Source organism: Castor canadensis, chromosome 12 (assembly GCF_047511655.1).
Source record: "Castor canadensis chromosome 12, mCasCan1.hap1v2, whole genome shotgun sequence".
NCBI classification, from domain to species: domain Eukaryota; kingdom Metazoa; phylum Chordata; class Mammalia; order Rodentia; family Castoridae; genus Castor; species Castor canadensis.
The window spans coordinates 129,018,045-129,043,236 of record NC_133397.1 but is presented as its reverse complement, the minus strand read 5'-3'; the positions used below and the strand labels follow the sequence as shown (position 1 = coordinate 129,043,236).

Genomic DNA, 25,192 nt, shown 5'->3' with positions numbered 1-25,192 from the left:
CTTTCACTTAAGGGGGGATTACCATATATGACAGAAATACATAATTAGAATCACAAGTGCACCTTGCATTAACTAGCATGAATAGGTTTGGATAAAACCACGCCAAATTTATTCTTGACAGGCAAACAATGTATCTGGTGGGGAAAAATGCACAGCAAAATTGAGATGATTACCTAGCAGAGTTGAGCACCATGGGGCTCTGGTTAGTGAAGCTTTGGTGGCCAGCAGTAACTTATATTTCCCTGTTGGTTGTCTCTGAAATGTCTAGATTTTAAAGTGTACCATTTAGTACGTTAACTTGGGATATGTGTTTACATAAAAGATTAGCTAACTTCCATTAACACACTGCATAAGTTTACTGTAGTAGCAAGCTGTAGCTACAGTAAACAGTCCACATAGCATTATGCAATGTGTCATTGTTAGGAAGCTCGTGGCAATCATTTAGCTGAAGAACTGGGGGCATCTCAAGTGCGTGAGGCTCACTTGGAAGCAAGAATGCAAGCAGAAATCAAGAAATTGTCCTCAGAAGTAGATTCTCTCAAAGAAGCCTACCACATGGAGGTAAGGAAAATTTTAATTTCTCACAGTAGAGTTGGCGGAGTGGCTCAAGTGGTAGAGTGCCTGCCTAGCAAGTGTGAGGTCCTGAGTTCAAACCCAGTGCCACCAAAAAAGATCATTTGTCACAGTAGCCCCACTGAAGTCTGACCTTGGACAAGTTACTTAACCTCTCTGTCTAAGATGGATTTAGAATTGTGGTAAGATTGAGTGAATTAATGTATATAAAGTTCTTAACCAGAGTCTGGCTCATCTTTATCAATTATAAAGTAGCACTTGTAAAAAGTGAACTGGAGGCCTAGTGTGGTTGTGCATGCTTGAAATCCCAGCTACTCAGGAAGTGGAGATAAGAGGATCACTGTTTGAGGCCAGTCTGGGCCAAAACATTCGTGAGACTGTGTCTCAAAAAACCTCCAAAAACAAGTCAGCAGTGGCATACACCTGTAATCCCAGCTGCTTGGAGGCAGAGGTCCCAGAAAAGAGCCTAAGACTCTGTCTGAAAACTGAGGCATCAAGTGGCAGAGCAGCAAGGAGCTGAGCTCAGACCCCAAGACCTTAAGATATTTGGTGACCCATGCAAACAGTTTCACGTGACGTGGCTTTACAATGCTCTGTGAATTCCAGCATTTGTTTTGATAGTAAGCTAGATAACAGGTAGCTCTAGAACCCTCTTATCATCCATCCTGAGCCTTTATAACAAATAAGCAGTATTATCAATTAGAATAGTATATTGTTTATCTTTTTAAAAACTACATTTGAAGCTATTACCCCAGTCTTTTGTATGATCTCAGTAAACTACTTATTAAGCTTGATGCTAATGAAGCATCTTTCACTATGACAAGATTGCAAATCCATTTGAATTAAGGTCCTTTTGAGGGAGTTTGGTAGCAAGGCTTGTAACCATTTCTTGCTTAAATGCACTTACATTCAGATCTCTTGAAAACACTGCGCCTGCCAAACAAAACACACTTGTGACCTGAATCTAGTTCTCAGGCCAAGAGACACATGTGGATGCTTTTGGGCTCTTTGGAGATTTACTGGTGTTAGCTGTTGGGCATCGGTGACAATTACTCCATCTCAAATGTTACACCTTAGTATTATATGGACTCTATTCTGTTTTTATATATATATTTTTTTCCTTTTTCTTTTATTATTCATATGTGCATACAAGGCTTGGTTCATTTCTCCCCCCTGCCCCCACCCCCTCCCTTACCACCCACTCCGCCCCCTCCCTCTCCCCCCCCCAATACCCAGCAGAAACTATTTTGCCCTTATTTCTAATTTTGTTGTAGAGAGAGTATAAGCAATAATAGGAAGGAACAAGGGGTTTTGCTGGTTGAGATAAGGATAGCTATACAGGGCATTGACTCACATTGATTTCCTGTGCGTGGGTGTTACCTTCTAGGTTAATTCTTTTTGATCTAACCTTTTCTCTAGTACCTGTTCCCCTTTTCCTATTGGCCTCAGTTGCTTTAAGGTATCTGCTTTAGTTTCTCTGTGTTAAGGGCAACAAATGCTAGCTAGTTTTTTAGGTGTCTTACCTATCCTCACCCCTTCCTTGTGTGCTCTCACTTTTATCATGTGCTCATAGTCCAATCCCCTTGTTGTGTTTGCCGTTGAGCTAATGTCCACATATGAGGGAGAACATATCTGTTTTTATATATAATTGTCCGGTTTTTTACTTTTACTTTCATAAACTACCTGAAATCATTTATAAGCAGATAGTACATCACGTAAACTGTGACAGTTGGTTCTAGTGTGGCTATTTAGTGTTTGGTACTAATATTTTTATATATGACATAAAAATAAATTTTTCTTCCGTGTGATTGTTGACAGAGACTTATTTTTTAAAGTATATATGTTGTTTCCAAATAAAATAAGAGGAAGAATGATGAAGGGGGTAAATTTAACTAGGATATTTTGTAAGTGTTACAATGTTCTCCCAGTACAATAATATGAAAATAAAAATAAACAGAAAAAATAAATAAATAAAATAATAGGATATGGTATTACAGCAAAAGAGTTGAAAAGGGGTTCAGTAATTTTATTTATTTACTTACTTACTGGGCAGTGCTGGGGGTTCAGCTCATAGCCCTGAGCTTGCTAGGCCATGCCCCAGTCCTTCTACTTCCTCAGTTTGTTTTTCAGACAGGGTCTTGCAAACTTCTGCCCAACGGGTCTCCAGCAGCAATTCTTCATCTCTGGCTCCTCAGCACACCTGACTAGGAATCAATAATTCCTAACAATAGTTTTTTAAATGCAGTTTTCAGAATTAACAGAAAAATCTCTTAATAATTGCAGAACTCTTGGTTTTTAAATGTAAATGAGATTGTTAGATTGGTTTAACCTCTTATTTGGGAAAATTTTTAAATATACTCAGAAATAGAAAAATATAAATAATTTAAATCCCCATTTATATATTCATATATACATATTATATATAACTCGACAGATTTTATCTAATCCGTAAGTGTGTTGACAGTTTAAAGGGAACACTTTGGGGAATGAAAAGGAAGGCTGTTAATAATGACACCAGGACACATGCATGAAGCAGACACTCTAGGCATATTGGACCCTGTGACCAGCACATCCCTACCTGCCCTCACTTCCCTTCCTACCATTGCCCCAGTAACTGTATATTGTTATTTTCATGCAAATTCCAGGCATCATTTTGCTAAAAGAAAGGCTATGTTTAAAAAAAAAACTGACCACAATAGTATTATCATGCCTAAAAACAAAGTAATTTCTTAATATCAAGTATCAGTCATCGTTCAGATTTCTCTACGTGTCTCAAAAATGTGTATATAATTCATTTGTTCAAATGAGGACCCAAATAGAGACCATTGCATATGGTTAACTGTTAAGTAAATGCATGCTTCTTTGTTCTTCTGTCCACTTTTTCCTCCACTATTTTATTTGTTATAAAATCAGATGTTTGTAGCTATAAACAGAATTTACCGTCTTTGAAGAAAAAGTGGTAGTAGCACTTAGTGGAAAATGTTGTTGCGGGCTGGAGATGTGGCTCACGTGGTGCGGCACCAGCCTAGAATCTAAACTGAAACCAGTTCCACCTGTTTTCTCTTTACAACTCTGCGATTATAGATGATTTCACACCAAGAGAGCCATGCAAAGTGGAAGATGTCTGCCGACTCTCAAAAGACTTCTGTCCAGCAGCTAAATGAACAATTAGAGAAGGCAAAGCTGGAGTTAGAAGAGGCTCAGGACACTGTCAGCAGTTTACATCAGCAGGTTCGAGACAGGAATGAAGTCATTGAAGCTGCGAATGAGGCATTGCTCATTAAGGTAAGTAAACACAAAAATGAAACCATTAAATTATCACTGAGGTTTTCCTGCTCTTAGAGTTTATAGGGGACTGTAGGACCAGTTATTGATTTGTTTGATAGAAACCATTATGAAATTGAGAAATAATGTGTACATCACATTATCACAAAAGAAATAATGTGTAAATATTGATATACAAACTCAGCTAACCATAACATTTACTTTAGAGTATTTTATACTTGATGTACCTAAAACAGTAGGAGCATTTTTCAAAATCACTACAGTTCCTTTAATTGAAAATCATAAAGTAAAAATATAACATGACAATCAGAATTTTTACTGGGTATAAATATAGATACCATTTTTATAGCCTGGGCTACTTATTCACCTCTGTTGGTCATAACAGTTTGTCTGGAATTTGAAATTAATTTCAGCATAGATGCATAGGGACTAAAAAGTTAAGACGGTTCAAAACGTAATGTTTAAAATAATCAGTGAAGCTTTTAAAAAAGAGTAAACTGATGGTGAAGCATTAAGTGGTTTTTTTTAATAGCAAAAATGGAAGTTATTGAAAAAGGAAATAAACTCAACCAAAAAATTTTGGCGGGGGGGTGGGGAAGGGGGGCAGTACTGTTTGTTGAACTCAGGTCCTTGTACTTGCTAGGCAAATTTTTTCCTACTTGAGCCATGCCTCCAGCCTTTTTTGCTTTGCTATTTTTTTGAGATGGGGTCTCGCTTTATGCCTGGGCAGGCCTGGACTGTGATCCTCCTGTTTATGCTTCTCACATAGCTGGGATGTTACCCTACATAGCCAATTAGTTGAGATGGGATCTCGTGGACTTTTTGCCTGGGCTGGCTTTGACCTGTGATCCTCCCAGTCTCTGCCTCCTGAGTAACTAAGATTATAATTTAAAATATTTTTATAATAGAAGTGATACTTAACTAGATAACATCTGAGTAAACATGTGTAGGGGCTGACAGTATAACTCAGTGGCAGAGTGTGTGCTTAGCTGGGTCAGTCCCCAGCACCAAGGAAAAAATTGTGTTTAGGCTGAACACTCTTAATGTGCTCATTAAAACATTAATATTCCTAGTGTTCTGGAGAGCTATAACATTTATAGAAAATAGCTTCATTGTGAATAATTAGTCTTCAAAAATGAAACCGTTTTGCATCTTATCCCTTGTTATTGTCATTATCTCTGCTCACTCACTAGGTATTACCAGTGAGATCAGTGTAATTAGACTGCATGTATCAGTCATGCAGGTTTGAAGACCAGCTACTTAGGAAACTGCCAAAATACTAGCTAAGCAGTAGTAATTTGTAAATGAGCCATAGAGGCAGAGAGCACAGTGCCAGTCAGAAAATAGAGTGGCTAACACAACTCAAGGTCAACCTTACCTGGCTGTCAAGTGCACTGAGAGGAGCTAAGGGAATGGGAATGGGAGAGGGAGGTGAGAGAGAGAAGTAAGAGAGGTTAAAAATCTGAAGCAGGTATTGACTGTAACAGAAGTAACCGTGAGTAATAAAAAGCAATACTACTATGTGCTTATTTCCTATTAGAAATTCTGAAGGAGTCTTTTCTGTGTATTAACACAAGATGGCATACCTCTATATTTTTGCAGAGAGATTTGTAGGTATGAGATGTTACTCTTAAATAGAAATTGATATTGTCGTTAACATTAAAAAATTCTAGCCAGTTGTGATGGCTCAATTGTATAATCCTAGCTACTTAGGAGGCAGAGATGGGGAGGATCATGGTTCAAGGCCAACCCAGGCAAAAAGTCCTCAAGACCCCATCTAAACCAGTAAAAGCTGGGTGTGATGGTGGCACCTGTCATCCCAGCTGTGTGGTAAGCATAAATAGGAGAATTGCAATCTTGTCTAGCCCAGGCATAAAGCAAGACTCTTCCTCAAAAATATTCCAAGTAAAAAGGGTTGGAGGTTAACTCAAGTGGTAGAGCACCTGCCTGGCAAGAGCAAGGCCCTGAGTTCAAACCCAAATATTGCCAAAAAAGATATGTGTGTGTGTGTGTGTGTGTGTGTGTGTATGAAAAATCTAGTGTTCATGGAATTCCTTAGATTACTTGAAACAAATTTCAAATAACGTGTAATTATCTCAAAGTGAAGCTCTCTTAAATAATAGAGGGTTTAAGTAGCACTTGGAAAACTCTCAAGAGTTAATAAAAAACAATTTCCATACTGACACAAAGACTGACTTAGGTGATTGTCACAGTCTGATTTTATAAGTAGTTTGTTTAACAAAATATATTGAGTACCTACTATGTATTATGTGCCAATTTTTCTACAGGAATCAGAATTAACCAGATTACAAGCCAAAATTTCTGGACATGAAAAGACAGAAGACATCAAGTTTCCGTCAGCTCTGTTTATACCTCCAATAAATATTCAAGATCCAGAGCTTAGCAAACATTCTCAGACATCTTTTGTCAAGTACAGAAAACTCCGTCGCTGTATTAGTGCCAGTGACCTTAGTTTCCAAAGTCACGGTAATGAAGACCTTTCTGAAGAATTACTACAGGACTTAAAGAAAATGCAATTAAAACACCCTTCCCCATTAGAAGAAAGTCATAAAGATTCAAAGTCAGACTCATTTAAACCTCTCACATATAACCTGGCAGATGATAGTTGTGAGAGTAATGATTTTAGTACCCTTAGTGGAATGCTGAGGTATATAAACAAAGAAGTGAGACTACTGAAAAAGTCTTCTGTACAAGCAGGTGTTGGATTAGCTCAGGTATGTATTTCATACATTACAAAATGTGCTCGTTTGTCTGCAGTGAATATCATTTATTACATGGGAAAACTCAAACATAGGGTGAGTATTCCTTATCCAGAATGCTTTGAGTTTCTTCAGATTTGGAATATTTACATAATTGCTATCTTTGGGATAGGACCCAAGTCTAAATGAGAAATTTATTTATGTTTCATATATACCTCATGCACAAAACCTAAAGGTAATTTCATACAGCATTTTTAATGTACATAAAACAGAGTTCATGGTATGGAATTTTCTACTTGTGAAGTTTGGAGCAATTCAGTTTAGAAATACTGAACCTATACTTTTAGCTGTCATTGCTTTCTTTCCCCAGCCCCGGGTCCTGGGGCTTGAATTCAGGGCCTTGTGCTTGCTAGACAGGTGCATGCCTGTCATGGAAATTGTTTGTATTTGTGTGTCTTAGGCCAATAATGGACATACAATAGAAGTATTGGGAAGGAATAGAGAAAAGCTACTTTTCAATAGCCATAGACAGGGGAAACTAAAATACTTAAAAAGCCTAAAATTCTCAGAAAAGTGAGGAGTATAGAAAACTAAAGATGTAAAAAACTTGCCAGGTGATAGTGGCTCATGCCTGTAATCCCAACTACTCAGGAGGATCGAGGTTCAAAGCCAGCCCCCGCAAATAGTTCATGAGATCCTATCTTGAAAAACCCTTCACAAAAAAGGGCTGGTGAAGTGGCTCAAGTTGTAGGTCCTTGTACTGAAAGCCCCAGTACTGAAAAAAAAATTTTTTTACATCTTTTTTTTTCAAAAAAATTTGAAAAAATTTAAAATTTCATATATCAAATATAATTAATACTAAAAGTATATATACTTCTCTAGGTGGCAATATGAGATAATAGAGGGAAAGAGGCAGAGGGAGATAGAGCAGGAAGTAGAAAATTATAAGAAAGAGGAATAATTGAGAGGAATCAAATAAAGTAGGTTCTGAGATGAACATTTCCATAACATTGTCATAATTTACCAATGCCTTATCCACAAGGAGCTTAGATTTTAGTGGAAAGATAATTAACAAACAAATAAGTCTATGCTGTAGTGCCAGGTAGAAGTAAGTGTTATGAGAAAAACTAGTAGACAAGGAATGTGCCAGGGGCACTGTTTTAGGTAGGGTAATCTGGGAAGGCCTCTTAAGAGTGACATTTGATGACAATCTAGTAGGAAGTGAGAAAGTATACTGTCCCATTAAGTAGAAGAAGGCATAGGGAAAGGGAGCAGCAGGTACTAGTCCTAAGGCATGTCTGGTCTGTTTGGAAACAACTTGGATGCCAGAGTGGTTGGTTTGGTGTAAGTAAGAGAAATTACCAAACGTAAAAGTGGAACTGGGGGCATGGCTCAAGTGGCTTGCCCAACAAGCAAGAAGTCCCTGAGTTCAAGCCCCCGTACCACACACACACACAAAATATCAAAGAAGAGATTAGAGATAATGGTGAGGCGGGGGCACAGAATCCCAGAACAGTCTTGTAGCTCCTGTAGATTTTATTTGAAGTGTGACAGGAAGCCATTCAAGGGTTCTGAATAGGGAAGTGACATGATCACTCTCTGGCATCTTTATTATAAAGGGACAAGAAAGAAGCCTTTGAGGAAATAAGAGTTGATTTTAGACAGATAAGAGAATATATATGGAAGTTGAGAATAGATCACCTTGGATATATATTTTGAAGGTGGAGCCAACAGGAGTTGATGTGGTTTGAGTGGAGTAGAAGTCAAAGGAGATGACAAAGATTTTGGCCAGATTAAGGTCAAAGTAGGAGCTGAGCAGATGTATAGGTATGGAAGGACTCAAGAGTTTGATTTTAGATATCTTAAGTTCAAGATTTCTATTAGATATTAAGTGGACAATTGGTTTATGAGACTGAAGTTAAAATGTTCAGTGTTATCAGTGTGTAGATGGTAAAGTCATAATATTAGATTAAATCAAGGGAATAAGTGGAGGCAGGAAAAAATAATTCCTGGAGCATTTTACTTTTAGCATTCAAGAAGTTGAAGATCCAATAAAAGTAACTGAAAAGGAGATGAGGTGTGAGATAGAAGAAAAATTAGGAGAGTGTAATATCTTACTATCCAATCAAATACCATGTTTCAGGAAGAAAATTGGTTGTGTCACATGTTGCTCAGTATAGTGAAGATTGATATCTGACTAGATAATGTGAGGCTGTTGATGACCTTTAGGAGGATGGCGTCAGAGAAGTAGTGGGTCTGAACCTCACTAGAGTAGGGTTTGTAGAGAACAGAAAGAGGAAATGGAAACCCCAAGAATAGACAACTCTTTTGGGAAAGAGTAAAGCAGAGAGCCGGGTACCGGTGGCTCATGCCTGTAATTCTAGCTACTTTAGAGGCTGAGATCAGGAGGGTCACTGTTCCAGCCAGCCTGGGGAAATAATTCATGGGACCCCATCTCCAAAATAAGCAGAGCAAAATGAACTGGGGGCGTGGCTCAAGTGAGAGAGCACCTGCTTGGCAAATGTGAAGCACTTGAGTTCAAACCCCAGTCCCATCAAAAATAAATAAATAAATCCAAGAAATAAGTAGGTTGTGATGTCAAGGGTGAGTTTATGTCTTGTGTTTTATGTTAAAAGATGAAACAGCATTTTGTGTGTTGGAAGAGATAATGTAGACAGGAAGTAGAAGGAATAAAATCCTTCAGGTTGGCATAAGATGAGCTCCCTAGAGAAGTAGGCTTTGGTCTACTTTAGGACTAGGGAAATGTGGTGATGTTGCCAGCCAGAGAGACTGTGTATGGAACTGACCTGTAAGATTTGGGACATTCGGCACTGTTTGTCCCTGCCCACTATGTGCCAGAAGCAGGATATCCTTTTCTCTCCAGTATAGTAACAACCAAAATGCACCCTCATACATTTCTACTATGTTCTCTCTCTCTGGGGACAGTACTCCTCCCTTCAAGAACCTCTGTTCTAAGGGCTGGGGGTACCACTTTGCAAAGTTTGGCATAACAGATGTTTTATTTCCCATGTTGAGCTTTAAAATCAGTTTAGTTGAACCTTGTGCTCCCACCCTCCCTCCCACCCATAACTACTTGTTATTTATATCCATGTTGTCTATTACTGACTTTTTCTAATTCATATTTTTCAGTTAACTAAATATTTCCCACTCTTGCTTTATATTATATTCCTGATGATTATAGTGGACTTTGATGCTAAATCAGTATAGAACTATTTCAGATATTAACCTATGCTTTTACATTATTCTAGGGAGAAAACCTGTAATGAAAAGAAGACGCCAGTGTGATGGGAGTGGAGTTGTTGGTTCTGTGCTTATTGTATGCAGCACATACTTCACAGAAACTGTTACTTTATTGCTTCTGAATAAATTTTGTATTTTAATATTTTTAAAGAAAGCGCTTCTAAAGTGTAATTATGTTTTAGTGAAAATTACTTCATTTTGTTCATTATTTTTGGTTTAAAATTGCTGGTTTCTTTGTCTTTGCTTTTTTTTTTTTCTTTTTTTTGCAGTACTGGGGCTTGAACTTGGGGTCTACAACCTTGAGCCACTCCATCATCCTTTTTTTGTGATGGGTGTTTTCCAGATAGGGGCTCTCAAACTATTTGCCCAGGCTAGCTTCGAACCATGATCCTCCTGATCTCTGCCTCCTGAGTCGCTAGGATTACAGGCGTGAACCACCAGTGCCTGACTATCCTTGTTTTTTTATGTAAAGGCCGCTTAAAATGCATAATAAGTACACTGAGTAATTTACATTTTTAGTCATGCTACCATGTTATTTGCTATTTTTCTAATGATAATTTTAAAAATTAGTAATATGAATTTACAAATTGTTTTGTGACAGGTTCATAATTATATTAGTAATGGTTGACTTGAGTGTTTAGTATTTATCAAGAACTATTTTAGGCACTTTTTATTTAGTAACTCATTTAATCCTAATAACAGCCCTATGAAGTAGATATATTATTTTTTGTGTTTTATAGGTAGAATTTTTAACACAATGATAGAAGTTATATATTCTAAAGAAAGTGATTTGTTGTAAGTATCAAGAGATGGTTTTTGGGCTAGTGATGCCATCAAATTTTAAAACCATTAATATAGCCATTGATGGAACCATTTCAACAACACTAATTCATAAATTCTAGTACATCTAAAACTTTAAAATTGCCAGTATAGGCTTAACAGAAGATTAGTTATGACAGAAAAGTCAGTTGACTCAAAGATAGATTAATAGCAAATATCCAAACTGAAGAACAGAGGGGGAAATAATTGAGTAAATATGAAGTAAGCATCCAAGACTGTGGGACAGTATTATAATGAGAAGAAAGAGAAATGGGGCAGGAAAAAAAGTGTTTATAGAGTTGTGATTGAAAATATCCCAAATGGTGAAAAATTTACAACCTTAGGTTATCTAAGTTCAATAAACCCTAAGTAGGATAATGACAAAGAAAATCCTACTTAATCATATATTAGTAAAAATGTTGAAAAATGAAAGTAGAATGAATATCTTAAAAAGAGATAGAAAGGCACTAGGCGCTCATACCTGTAATCCTGCTTGGATTACTAGCCACTTGGGAGGCTGAGATCCAGACAAATAGTTCGCAAGACCCCATCTCCAAAAATTAACCAGAGCAAAATGGAGTAGACATGTAGCTCAAGTGATAGGGTGCCCACTTTTTAAGTGTGAAGTCCTTAGTTCAAATCCTAGAGTCACAAAAGAAAAAAACATTGTAAGGGTAAATCGAGGAAAAAATCTGAGCAATCTTTGCAGAAGGGTTAGGGCAATTGACAGGTTTGATTGACAAGGTCTTGTTACATAACATGGGGCGTTCTGCACATGTGCAGATTCTCAGGTCTTTAACTGTATGTATGAGATGCAACCCACATTCATAAGGTCTTAAGTAGAGGACTTCACCTGAGAGGTCAGAATGAGAACAGATTCCCCTTTACCAGGTATGTGTCATTTTCTAGTCTGAACCAGTCAAGAGACTCTCCTGACTTTTGGGGGGAATTTACAACTGCAATAAAACAACCATTAGAGACAATGTCTGAGGATGGTACTGGATGGAGGGCAAGGATTAATTCATCATGGAGAGACCTTTTGTGAGGAGGGTTGAATCCTATGGTGGGGTGGGAGGGTGTTGTTTTGTTGTTTAGCTCCTGCCGTTTCTCTCCTTAGGGGCAGTTTTCTCCATCCTTCCTTGTAAACACATCCTGTCCTTCCTTGATTCCAAGGTGGCTGCAAGACAAGTGGCTTAGAATTAAGAAACAGAGACACAAAAATGGAGGCAGGGATGCCAAGCTTTTCTCCTGCTTCTAGCTAATTCCCAGGCCCAAGTGAGGAGTCAGTGCTTCTTAGCAAAAGCATTGCAGTACTTGTGACAAGAACCAGCTCTGTGTTTGACACTGCTGTTCTTCAATAGCTCCTGACTGGGTTTGTTATTTTCATATGTATCTAACCACCTGCATGACTCTCCTGCGTCTTTCCTCTCTGCTCTTGCCTTCAGAAAGGCCCCTGTGAACCTACAACGGCTTTAACCCTTTCATAACCAATCAGTGACCTATATATTATTGTGAAATGTAACGTGTGATCTGAGAGTAATTGTATTAATTAAGATTGGACTAAAAGAACCTGTTTGCAGTGATTAACGACTATCAAGTGAAATCAGTAGTATTTAGCAAATTAACAGAAACTAAATTGATGTAGCTTGTGAATTTTATTATTTAATAAATTCTAGCATTGTGGAAAGACAAGCAGGTTTGTGTATATTTCTGATATAACTTGCTCTTAATGTCTACCTATATACACAAAACACCAGAATACCTGGGCCTCTTCCTGTATTCCTGCTCTGAGGTAATGGTGTCAGTTCACCCCTCTTCCTGAGTGGGAAGTAGCAGTTATTCCCAGTTCCTCTCTCACTCCTGTCATCCCGGTCAGTGCTACTGAATAGTGTATTTCCTCTGTGCTGGTGCTCCAGCTTAGGTTTGTGTCCTCTGGCACCTGCTGACTAGTTTCCTGTCTTACCCCTCTGCTCTGGTCCATCTTGTGCAGTGACACAATGCGGTCTGCTGTGAATGGGTCTTGGCAGTGTCACCTCTTGCCTCTGCTCATTGGATAATGCCTTAGGCCAGCCAGCAACGAATGGCACTGTTAACTCATGATCACTTTGGACTGTTGGAGTGGCATCAAGCCTCTCTCACTCTCTACTAACACTAAAAACAGTAAAGAGTAAAAGGGAAGCTTTTCCTGTCATATTTAAACACCGGAGTAAGCAACAAATTCTAAAAAATACATCAAGCTCCTCAAACATCTATCTTAGCATAGACAAAGGGATAGTTTTGACATGGAAGCAAACAATGAGGGAAAGATTTTTAGTTCAATAAATTTTCCAAGTATATTCGTTAATATATAGATATGATTAATACCATTGTATTGACCCATTTGCAGTTACTGAGTTCCCGTGTGTGAACTTAGACTTACGTGGATTCTATGGTCTTATCACCCTGAACACGCCCAGTCTCGGCTGATCTTGGAAGCTGAGCAGGGTTTGGCCTGGTTGGCACTTAGATGGGAGACTCTGAAGTTGGGTGGACATATTGGCAAATATGTAGAAGCATGTCCCTTTCGTGTAGAAGCTCTCCCTCATTCCATGTTACAATTGAATCATGTCACACACACAAATACTGTGTCTTCCCCAGGTGGTTTTTTCCTTTTTTTTTTTTTTTAGCAGTACTGGATTTTGAACTCAGGGCTTTGTGCTTGCTAGGTAAGTGCTGTATGGCCTGAGGTACACCTCCAGCTCTGTTTTCTCCAGTTTTTAAACTTAGCTTTGTGGCCAGAGCATGCGGAAAGTACTGCTCTATCAGGAGAGACATTACAACTCAAGTATTGGGATGTGTAAATCTTCTAACCCTTTCACAGAGTCATTTGATTACAGGATACTATCTGTATTTTTGTTATCATCATTAAGAACAACACATTAATTGTTCAAAATTAATGGGACTCACTGATGTTTCCACTCACACATATGTGGTGCATGGAGCATGTCCATCCACCCTCTTCTACCCTGTTCCCTTCAGTCTCCTCACACCCCATCTCCCCAGCACCTTCCTCATCCCTAGTAGTCTATCTTCTGCTTTCACCTGTTTTTCTTCTACTTTCAGGCGGTTTTTTGTTTTTGTTTTTCTCAAAATGCATTTTAGGACATACATGAAGGAAATATAAAATCACCAGAAGAGGGCAGCAGTCACTTAACCTAAGAACTGAGAAATGGGCAGTATCCCCTCTGAATTGGGTGAAATCAGAAAAGGCAAATGTTCTTGGTGACTGTCTTATTCTATATATTCATGATCTCTCGCTTGTGATGTGTAGTGCTGTACAAACATGAAGCCAGATACAGCTGTGGCCGTGCCTGTTTCTCCCAGTGTAAACAACTGTCTTAGGCAAAGGAGCCAGTTTCCTTTTCAGCTCTTCTTTGCCTATCCTGCTATCCCTCAGCAGTGAAGTTTATCATACTATTTTATCACTCAACAGAATGACTAATTACAGCCACTGCTTTAAAGTGCTCAGGTTTCTTTTCCCTCCTTTTTCTGTTGCTGCTTTTCTACCTTCATACTCTCAAACATTTTCCGTCTTTATGTTCCTTTTTTCAAATAGTTTACTCCTTAAATCGAAGTCACAATAAATGAGAAGGCCATGCTATACAGAGCCCTAGGAGTAAGAAAAGCCTACCTTGGGCTTAGATGGAGACAGATCTGCCAGTTTGCTGTAATCCTGCTGCGGCACTGGCCTGGGTAAACGTGGTTCCGGCTGGGATCTGAAGCACCCCCAGGAGGCTGGCTTTCCAGGGAAGCAGTGTACAGAGCTGGGGCTTTGGAAGTGACTGACCTACCACCAGATGAACTGAGTAGATTGGTAATTGATAATGGTGGAGATGTCAGGAGGTGGGCACATGCCTTTGAAGGCTGTATCTTGTCCCCTGCCTTTTCCTCTTTCTCTGTTTCTGCTTCCCGTCTGCTGTGAGGTGAGCTGCTTTGCTCTCCCACATTCCTGCCACCACCTCAGAACCAAAGCTGACTGTGGACTGATATTGTAAGCCAAAATAGCTTTCCTAGTTTAAATTGTGTCTCAGGCACTTGTGGCACAGTGGTACTTGATGAGTAGAACAGAAAGAGCACTCAGAACTTTGCTCAAGGAAAGTGTGTATAAGATGGGTGGTTCTAAGGATCTAGGCATGCGCCTTACAATAATACACACAGGTAAACAAGGTAAAACCTATTACTTCTGCAGAGAAGGGTCAGAGTCTGTGAACTCGAGAAAACATAAGAATTGCCCTGTGACTCAAGCCTGTAGTTCTAGCTACTTGGGAAACAGAGCTCAGGAAGATCATGGTTCAAAGCTAGCCTGGGCAAACAAATAGTTCATGAGACCCTGTCTCAAAAAAAAAAAAAAATTACAAAATAGGGCTGGGAGAGTGGTCCAAGTGGTAGAACACCTGCCTAGCAATTGTGAGGCCCTGAGTTCAAACCCTAATGCTGAAAAAAAATCAGCATAGGGAAAAAAGTGTGTTATAAATGCAATATAAAGTAGAAATCTCCTACATTACCTTTGACAAAAATGCCTCTCATGTTCTGGTATTTATTTATTGAATGAATTCAAGTAGACTAAACCAAGTACTCTATAAATAAATCACTCTTGTACCACAGTTCCTTCTTTTCTGGTTCTTTTTGTTGTTGTTGTTTTTGGTGGTACTGGGCTTTGAACTCAAGGCCTCACACTTCCTAGTAAGGCAGGTGCTCTTACTGCTTGAGCCACTCCGCCAGCCCCTCCTTCCTTTCTTGATGAAGAGATATATTCTACACTCTCCAGGATTCTGGATCCCATGCCTCCTGCCACTTCCTGCCCTTAGTTGTCCTGGATGAACTCCCCTAGACACATCTCTCCAGCTTCCTCCCTGGGTCTCGGCGCCCTTCCCAGAAGTGTACCAAGACTTGCCTGTGCCTGTTCTCTACTCACTTCTCTTTCTCTGTTCAGCCCACTCCAGTCATATGCTCATCTGCTGAAATGATCTGTATCAGACCCGTCACCAATGACTTCACCTGCCAAATAACAATATCAAATCTCAGTCCTTTCGAATTTGACAGAGATGACCGTCCCTGCTACTTAAAGTCCATTCTGTCTCTGGCTTCTGTGACAATACTCAGTTTTTCTCCTTTCTTATGTGGTATCTTCTTGACCACCTCTTCTTTTACTCGATCTGTAAATATTAACGTATGCTGACTCTGTTCTAGGAGCTCATCTCCTCTGCACTTACCCTCACTCCCTGAGTCGTCATATCCAGTCTCACTGCTTTAAATACATCTCTACATGAATAAATTACAAATGATGTGCCCAAACTTTATCTCTCCCCAGGTCAAGTCCCTTCAGCAGTTAATTCCCTTCTCACACTTCTTGTGTCTCTTAAGTCATCTCAAACATAAAAACAGCTGTTGGTTCCCCTCCATCTTGGGTAAATTACCCCACTCACCCAGTGTTTCCTCTCACCCCACATGCCAAACCATCAGCCACACCATCAGCAATCCTTGTTACCCCTACCTGCAACACATAACTTGAAGCAAATCTTGAACTCAAGATTCCCTACCTCAGCCTGCCAAGTGCTGGGATTACAGGTGTGTCCACCGCACCCAGCTTGCCTTGTTTTATTGTACTTTAGCTTTGTTGGGATGGGGGTTCTGTGAGTCTTAAGTCCTAGGTAGGTTTCACAGCTGTTTTTGATTCATCCAACAGTGTCGTAGCCTGTTAACCGTTTCTAGGAGCTGTCAATATGACACTTACCTCCTTCAAAACAGACATGATCCATCTACTAGTCTTACCTGCCTGGGTTTGAGATTTTCTTTTCTTTTTATATTAACAAGTATCAATTTTTACTAGCAATTTCATTAATGGCGTTCAGTGTGTTATTTCCACACATTCATACAGCATACTCTGATCAAAGCCAACCAACCTTTCCTACTACCACCCCAGCACCCCAGTAGTCACTATTCCACTTTCAGGCTAATGTTCTTCCCCCACATATCAGAGAATATGTGGTACTTCTTTCTGTGTCTAGTTTATTTCTTTATATAATTTCCCCCGTTCCATCCATTTTGCTGTAAATAACAGAATTTCATTATTCTTTATGACTGAATAATACTCCATCGTGTATATTTGCCACATTTTTTATCCATGTGTCCAACCTAGGCACCTAGGTTATTCCGTATCTTAGCTATTGTGGGCAATGCTACAGTAAATGCAGAGTAGGAGGTATCTTTTTGGTATTCTGATTGTGAGGACCCCCACCCCCTCCGGTCCATGGGGATCACTTCTGGGAGGTCGATAGAACTCTCCACTGCAAATCTGGGGCTCCTGACAAAAATATAAAATAACGTATAAATCAAAAAATGTAGTATCTTTGTTTAAAATCCTCTGAAGATTTTCCATTGCAGTCAGATGGTACAGAGTTCTTACTGCGGTCCGTGAGCCCCTCCATGAGTCCTCTGCTGTCTGACCTCATCTCCCTCCGTCCTTCCCCTTATTTTGAATGGTTGCCTGTCTCAGGATCACACCAAGTCTGTTCATGGCTCAGGCCCCACCTCACTCATTCCGTTCAGACAGCTCCACTCCCCACGGGATCCTTCTTATCATTTACGTGATGAAAAGAGACCCAGGCATCACAATCTACCGTGGCCACTGCACCAGAGCCACCTTTACCACAACGTCCTTAGGGTTGCATGAGCTCTTTGGAAGCTCTATAATATCCTGTTCTCCAACACCTAGGACAATGTAGGCCACAAAACAGACACACGATAAAAGTCTGCTGAATTTGCTATTGATTTCTTCTGCAGGGAGGTTGGGAAAAGATAAAAGAGAAGAAGGAAGACGCTCTTCTTTGTGAGGAAGTTTTTGCTGGATAGGAACTTCAGAAAGGCAATGAATTTTTCTAGATTCTTCTCCTTATTCAAAAGTTGTATTTAGGGTTGGAGGTGTGCCTCAAGCGATAGAGCACCTGCCTAGCAAGCCTAGCAAATAGAGACCCTGAGTTCAACCCCCAGCTGTATTTAAAAAAAAAAAAAAAAAGACCAGAAGTTGGGTACTTTGTTCTTTCTGTTCTAATTAATGTTTCTTAAAAAGTAATTTTATGACAGAAAGAATTTGAATTTTTACTCTTTTAGATAGCCTTGAACCTTCAAAAACATGAATCTCAAATCAATCACATTTCTGAGCTGGAATTGACTAACCTTAAAATACCACTTTTATTTTCGTTTTCCTCCCTTTCTTTAAACAAAGAATCTGTTTTATCAGGGCTGGAAATTGTATTTTCCTACTCATTTTTTTTCTGTGGTACTGGGGTTTGTAGGCAGGTGCTCTACCACTTGAGCCACTCTACTAGCAGATCTCTACTCAATTTTTTAATGATGTTTTCTTTAAATGACTCATATAACACTTTTTAATTGTTTGGGGTTTTTTGGCTCTCACACACTACTCCTTGATAATGTTACTGTGAACTAGACATGAATTTTTACAGGTGATGAAAAGAGTAAACACAGAATTATACCTGACTGATGAAAACATTTTTCTCCTTAGAGGAATGTATGTACACATACACAGAGCAGAGTACCTTTGGTTGCCAGATCAACTTGTCAGACATGCTTAACCAGTTTCAGTCTGTTCCAAAAGTAGAAAGCAACATGCATGAGATATCTTATATAGCCTGATGTATTTAACATGATACAGCATGTCAGTAACTCCAGGAGGGCCTTTGACTTGCCTTTTCACAAAAATCTTACGCGATTTACAAGTACAGCAAAGAATCAGAACAGCCATGGACATGCAACAGCAACTGGTCAGCAGCCAGGTAAACTAGGGTTCTTGCCCTCAGCCCAAAAAGGGGCTTTTAAGAACAAGCCTCTCTCCAAGAGCTCGAAGAAACAAATCCTTGCTCAAACTTCTTTTAGTCTGTGCCTGAAATGGATTATTGATTAGAGAGCTTATTCTTAGAGCCATGCACTTTTGGTCATCAACCGCAGTGTGGGAGGAAGAACACAATATTGGTCTGAATGTGTGACTGTGGGCATTCTGCCTTCTGGAACACCAGGTGGGCACTGGACGTTTCCTTGACTTACTCCTTCACCTTCAAGCAGGTCTGAATAGAGGTGATTTCTAGACTCGTGAACCTCCAGAGAGTCACAGCTTGCTTTGGGGTGGGGGAATCATGACCTCAACCCACCAAGTAAGCCTGCATTTTCCCAGGAAATTCTTGGGGCTCTTGAGTATGTGAAGGCCAGCATCAGTGGTATTTGACTCTAAGTGCCTGCCCTGGTTTCTTTTTGAGGACCCCCAATTTCTGGGGTTTCTTCCATTTTCATGGTTCCCAAGTGGCCAGGAGAAAGAAGCCTCCTGCTAAGGTTCAGTCAGGACTCTGCACTGCTTGTTCTTTCTGTGGTCCTGCAAGGGCTCCACCCTCCACTGTCCCTTCTGTCAAGGACTAAAACAAGCTTCCTTAGAGAGGGGGCCAGCGAAACATTAATTTGTGTGCTAACAACGAGTTCCTTGCCTGTAGAAGCAGTCATCTTAAGATCAGCCACAACTCTTTGGTTGGCTTATGAGATATACTTGTGACATCTGTTCCAAATTGTCATATCAAGCTTTGAGACTTTACGCAAAGAAGACGCTTATTCTATACCTCAACTTTCCAAAGTGAGCTTGTACACTATACATCTTTCCCTGCTTGACCGGTGTGGGCCTGCTTCATACGGCACCTCTAGTACTCACGTTGGCAGTTTTAGGGAGCTGGAGCATGTGCCTCAGCCTTCATCTGTAGGGCAGTTGGCACCAACCTCTTTCCACCAGTTCTTGTGTCACCCACTTCTTCACACCTATGACTACAAGGCTCTGGGATACTCTTTCTCTCTCTCTCAGAAAAAGAGAGAGTTTGGGGCCCCTTGAATTTAAATGATTTAGCAAAAGGTCATTCTCATTCTCTCTCTAGAGATGACCCCTTTCAGTCTATCAAAAGCGTATTCCTAGCATGGCACCAGTGGCTCATGCCTGTAATCCTAGCTACTCAGGAGGCAGCGATCAGTAGGATTGGATTCGAAGCCAGACCAGTCAAATAGTTCTCAAGACCCTATCCTGAAATAACCCATCACAAAAAAGGGCTGGCAGAGTGGCTTAAGTGGTAGAGCACTGTGAGGCCATGAGTTCAAATCCCAGTACTGCCAAAAAAGAAAAAAGAAAGTGTGAAAGTGTATTCTTTTCCTAATAAACTCACTTTCACTACAAAAAAATGATTTAGCAAAGATGGGAAATTGTATCCTTTGAATGCAAAATAAATGAAACTTAGAATTACAGTTTCATTGTTAATAGCAATCAGAGCAGGATTTTAGAGTTCCATTATCATCGTCAATGCCCCAGTTTCTTGCCTGGACTCCTGAAAGAATTGTCCTCATTCTCCTCTGCCCTGCCTCCTGCACATTCCCCATGCAATATCAGTGGTCTTTAGAATCATATGGTGTCACTTCCTTGTGTAAATCCTTTTGATGTGTCTCATTTGACATAGAAGAGAATTCAAACCCAACACTCTGGCCCTCTAAGGCCTTGATCTGCCCACTCCTCCCAACCCATCTTATGACTCCCTTGCTCCTGGCTGTCTGTCCAGTCACATTAGCTGCTGGGATGTGCCAGCTCTTTCCTGAATTAGGAACTTTGAACTTACCATTCCATTGCCTGGAGAGGTCTCTCCTGGCTCATTCCAAAGCTGGCTCCTTCTCTTTATTTAGGTTTCAGGCTCAATGTCATCTTTCCAGGTGGGTCTTCCTTGACCATCCTGTCTCAGTGATGACACTCTGTCACTGTGATCTGACCGACAGTAGCAGTAGTAATGACAGCAGTGGCTGAGAGTAATGAGGTGCACCAGCTTTGAGGATCGTTATCACTTGTGACATTCTCTCTGATTGTTGCCTGTGTCCTCGGCTGGAACTTCAGATTTCCAGAGGCCTCAGCATCATTCATCTTGTTTATTGTCCCTGTTTCCTAGCATGATACCCACCTCACTAAACCATCAGGAAGTATTTGCGGAAGGGACAGTCTTAGGAGCAGACAGTACTCAGAAGTCATCTCTCAGTATAGTCCTCACCCCATTAAAGCGGAGGCAGCTTGGACTGGAACATTCATGCTGGGGGAGGAGCTGCTTCCCTTTCCCTAAGTGACTTTTTACTTTCTTCACCTTATGCCCTGTGGACATACTGTAAGGAACTGCCGAATAAAAACCACGCCACCTGTGGAAAAGAAAGATTTATTGGGAACCAGACTGCAGGGCTGTCACTCTCGGGTTCAGAGCTCAGCAGCTTGGCTGGAATGGGTAGTGGGCTTTATAGGAGGGGCCAAGCCGTGGGGGAGTGAGAGAGTCTCTGGTCTCCGATTATCTGTGATCACCAGATGGAACAGGTTGGTGTGCCTGGCTAGCTGAGTAACTGGAAGTTCCTGAGGTGTTTTTCAAGCAGAGAAACAAACAGGGGAGTTGGGCAAGCAGTCATAAATCAGGGGATCTGGTTTCAGTGTTAGCCTCGAGACCGTCCGCCAGCCCCAAGAGTGCCAGGGACCTAACACATTCCAGTCATTTATTCTTGTTTGTTTCATTTTTTCAGGCAGGGTCTCGTTGTATAACTCAGGTTGGCCTCTAACTTACAGTCCTCCTACCTCAGCCTTCCCAGTGCTAGAATTACAGGCATGTCTTACCATGCCTGACTTGGAATCTTTTTGTCATTGTTACAGTACTGGGGATTGAACCCAGGGCCTCAAGCTTGCTAAGTGGGTCCTCTACCACTTGAGCTTGACTCCAGCCCTTTTGGTTTTGGTTTTGTTTGTTTGTTGGTGGAACTGGGGTTTGATCTCAGGGTTTTTGGGTTTTTTTAATTTAAGTTTTAGCAAGGATTTATTTTAGTGTAACAGTATAAAGTATGAAAAAGGGAGTGGGGAAAGAAGAGAAGGAAACATTTCCTGTTCCCCACGCAGGAAATGGGAGCAAACACTCCTGTTTTGTTTTTGAGATAGGGTCTCAAACTTGCAGTTTTCCTGTCCCAGTCTCCCAGGTAGCTTGTGTTACAGACCTGTACCACCATGCCTGGCTGTGAGTCATTTATTCTTCGCCAGGCAGCCCATCGTGCATGTTGAAGGACTGAAGGACAGACTTCGGGAAGTCCCAAAAGGGCGATAAGTGGTCAAGGAGACACTTCTCCTCCCTAAGAAATGCCTGTTTGCATTTGAAAGTCATCTCCACCCTCAGGCAATGCAAACTAGGCTATAAAACCCACTCCCCACCCTGGCCCACGGGATCACCAGTTTCCGGGTCCCCCTGCATTCTCCAATATGCAGTCTTTCTCTTCTCTTTTCTCCAACTAAATTCTCTGCAAATAAAATCTTTCCGACCTCTGCTGTTGGAGTCTGCCTGTGCTTTCATTCTCAGAGCAGGCTCAAGAACCCTGAGCATCTGAAATTCCTGCGCGTGTCATCCGTGCATCAATGTGACCTCTCCTTTGTGGGGAGGTTATAACCAAGTGGGTTCCAAATTGATACTTGCCTGATGGTTCATGGAATCTTAAAGACTTTGTCCCACATCATCACTTAGTGTATCAAACCTTGGGCTTTGTATCATCATGACATACTGTAAAGGTGGGTATAGTCTGTTGAAATTCTTGTTTCAATTACATATGTGACTACGTGGATCTGTCTGTGTGCACTGTACTGACGTAAAATGTATTTCCTGTGTGGAAAATAACAACAAAAACAGCAACAAAGCCTGAAAGGCACTATCTAAGTGAACATTCAGTGTCTCGTGTTGGAAAGGAAGGGCTGGGGGTTTAGCTCAAGGCTCTGGGTTCAATTTCCAGCACAAAAAAAAGGAAAAGAAAGAAAAAGAAGTGCTTGATTCGGTAGCGCATGTACTAAAATTGGAACGATACAGAGATTAGCATGGCCCCTGCAGAAGGACGACACACAAATTCGTGAAGTGTTCCATATTTAAAAAAAAAAAAAAGACAGGAAAAGAAAGGAATCTATCTAACAGTCCTAGGATGGCATTCAAGACTGAGGATCCACTTTATAGCCTCAAAACACTGTTAGGAAACTATCTTAGAAGCACGAGGACCACCCTGTTATTATTTTAAATAAACTACAGAATCGTTATCATGTTCATTGATCACTTCGCTTCTCTGTTCTCACATTGGAATAAATTTGACTTGACAAATCAGAGCCAACAGGCCACAGTGTACTGAGAGCTGGAGTGGAGACCTGAGGAAGAGTTTCAGGAATTAGGCCCCAAAAGCACACTGTGGTGCTTTTTTGTGCTAATTTTCTTGATGCCTTCTCCTTTCACAGTGGAATGTGAAGCAAATTCTCAAATATTTCCACTGACAATGACAATGAGATAGAGAGGAGATGCAGGTTTGAGGCAAGGGGAGGCATGAAGTCACTGACAGTGGACTAAGCAAACAGCCTGGAGACTGGTCAGGTGGCCAGGGAGTGGGTCGGTGTGGCCGGAGGCAGGCCATCATCAGAGAGCTGGTTTTAAACAGATGAAAGGAATTCTGTTCAGGGAGAGGGAACAGCATAAACAAGGTTGAGAGCTTGAACTTATATGGTGGGCAAATGCATCTTAAAAACCTGTTGAGAATCAGAAGCAATTCTTTTGGCTCCAACCTCTACCTGGAGAGCAGGGACCAGCCTGGCCCTCTGCTCTTTCAGGAGTGTGGGAAGCAAGCAGACTGCAGTTGGGGGAGGGGGGTGCAGAGTGCTCTCTGCCCTGGGTTGCAGCACCTCCTGAAGTGTGCCGTGTGCCAGGAGGGCCCGTGACATCCGAAAGTGCTGAGTCCCACTGTGGAGCAGAATGTGCTCAGCTCTCTAGAATTCACTTTAGTGCAGTTCCAGAACACATCAGCCAGCACAGTTCTAAGTGAAGAGGGTAAAGAGGGTGAGTATGGTTGATGTGTTTACTACACATGTATGATCTGGGGAAACCTGTCAGAGCCACTGAAGGAGGAGGAGGGGAAGAGGGAGAACAATGGAGGACTGAACCAAACTGGGGTGCATCATATGAATCGATGGAAATGTCACAATTGTACAACTCTTACAAGCTAATTAGAACATTTGAAATAAACAGGCACAGTTAATGCTTACTGAGAGGAAATACTTTTCCTCAAGGCAAGCTGGTGGGATCCAGTGCCTTCTTTTTTTGCAGTAATCTCTCCCAGATTTCTTAGTCCTCTTCTTTTATCTCCAGATGTTCCACCTGAAGAGTTGAATCTGAGTCTCCATCACCATCTACAGAAATGCTTACTCTTCATAAATGAGCCATCACTTTCTTTCAGTCCCCAAATCTTCACTGAGTGTCTGTCGTGTGTCCAGAACCAAGTGTGCTGCCTAGCAAGTGCAAGCCCTGGAGGTGTGAGCACCAGCGGACAGAAAAGTCCTGCCCTCGAAGTGCATACTGTTGGGCTTTGTTTGGTGGCGCTGAAGTTTGAACTCAGTGCACTTGCTGAGCAGGTGCTCTACCACTAGAGCTGCACTCCCAGCCCTTTTTGCTGTAGTTGTTGGTATCATCATCATCATTATTATTATTATCATTATTTTGCGTTACTGCAGTTTGAACTCAGGGCCTATACCTTGAGCCACTCTACCAGCCCATTTTGTTTTGTTTTGTGTGTGTGTGAAGGGTTTTTTTCAAGATAGGGTCTTAAAAACTATTTGCCCAGGCTGGCTTTGAACCATGATCCTCCTGATCTCTGCCTCCTGAGTAGCTAGGATTACAGATGTGAACCATGAAACCCTACAGGTTTTTGTTTGTTTGTTTTTGAGATAGGGTCTTACCCTATGTGGTCTAGGCTGGCCTTTTACTCTGATCCTCTTACCTTGACGTCCTGAGTGCTGGGATTAAGGGTGTGAAACCCCAGAATGGTGGCGGAACTTACTTTCTTAATTAAATAAGCAGTCACAGTGAACTGTAGTCGGTGCTTAAAAAAGAAAGGTTGATGAAGGACAGGCAGATCGTAAGGTAAAACCCTGGACGCTCAGATAAATTTTAATTTCAGATAAATAATGTAGGTGCTGGCAAACTGGCTCAAGCAGTAGAGCACCTGCTTAGCAAGTAGGGGGCTCTGAGTTCAAACCCCAGTGCCATCAAAAAAGAAAAACAAAAACAAATAATGTATAGTGTGTTAACTGAGTGTAGGTGTGTCCCATACAAGCTGGGGAGTTCAGAGCAGAAAAGCTTGTGGAAGAAGGGACGTTGAAGTTGAAACCTACACTTATCTTACAGACCTCATCCTTTACAGTGGTGTTGCTAGTAGGACTCAGTTCTCTCTGTGAAACGCCTTCTAGCCATTCTCAGGCCATTCTGTCACTCTGCAAAGTGTTCTTCAAACAGTGTGAAAAGGGAAAGGATCTTTTTTCCATGAAAAAAACTTGAAAATTAGAATCTAAGATGAAAACTTTTCCCCTATTGGACAGAAAATGAGTCTCTTTCTGTGTGACACTGCGAAGTATACTTCCCAGTTGCAGCAGC

At 40.9% G+C, this 25,192-nt stretch overlaps 1 protein-coding gene and 1 non-coding gene across 11 annotated transcripts in view; both read left to right on the top strand.

The window, feature by feature from the left end:
• Ccdc18 (coiled-coil domain containing 18) overlaps positions 1-9,993 on the top strand; it is an 88,735-nt gene extending 78,742 nt beyond the window's left edge. For 9 of the 10 annotated variants that reach the window (XM_074050970.1, XM_074050967.1, XM_074050966.1 and 6 more), the window contains 4 exons: positions 424-561; positions 3,658-3,858; positions 6,147-6,593; positions 9,848-9,993. In XM_074050970.1, coding sequence (XP_073907071.1) covers positions 424-561; positions 3,658-3,858; positions 6,147-6,593; positions 9,848-9,862 — 801 coding nt within the window. In that variant the 3' untranslated portion in view covers positions 9,863-9,993. The remainder of the gene's footprint in view (positions 1-423; positions 562-3,657; positions 3,859-6,146; positions 6,594-9,847) is intronic. The other variant, XM_074050972.1, reaches the window with a different exon arrangement.
• Positions 9,994-22,553: 12,560 nt separating this feature from the next.
• On the top strand, positions 22,554-22,657 carry LOC141415173 (U6 spliceosomal RNA). Its single transcript, XR_012440187.1, has one exon. It is a non-coding gene; the product is annotated as a U6 spliceosomal RNA (small nuclear RNA).
• The last annotated feature ends 2,535 nt before the right edge of the window (positions 22,658-25,192 follow it).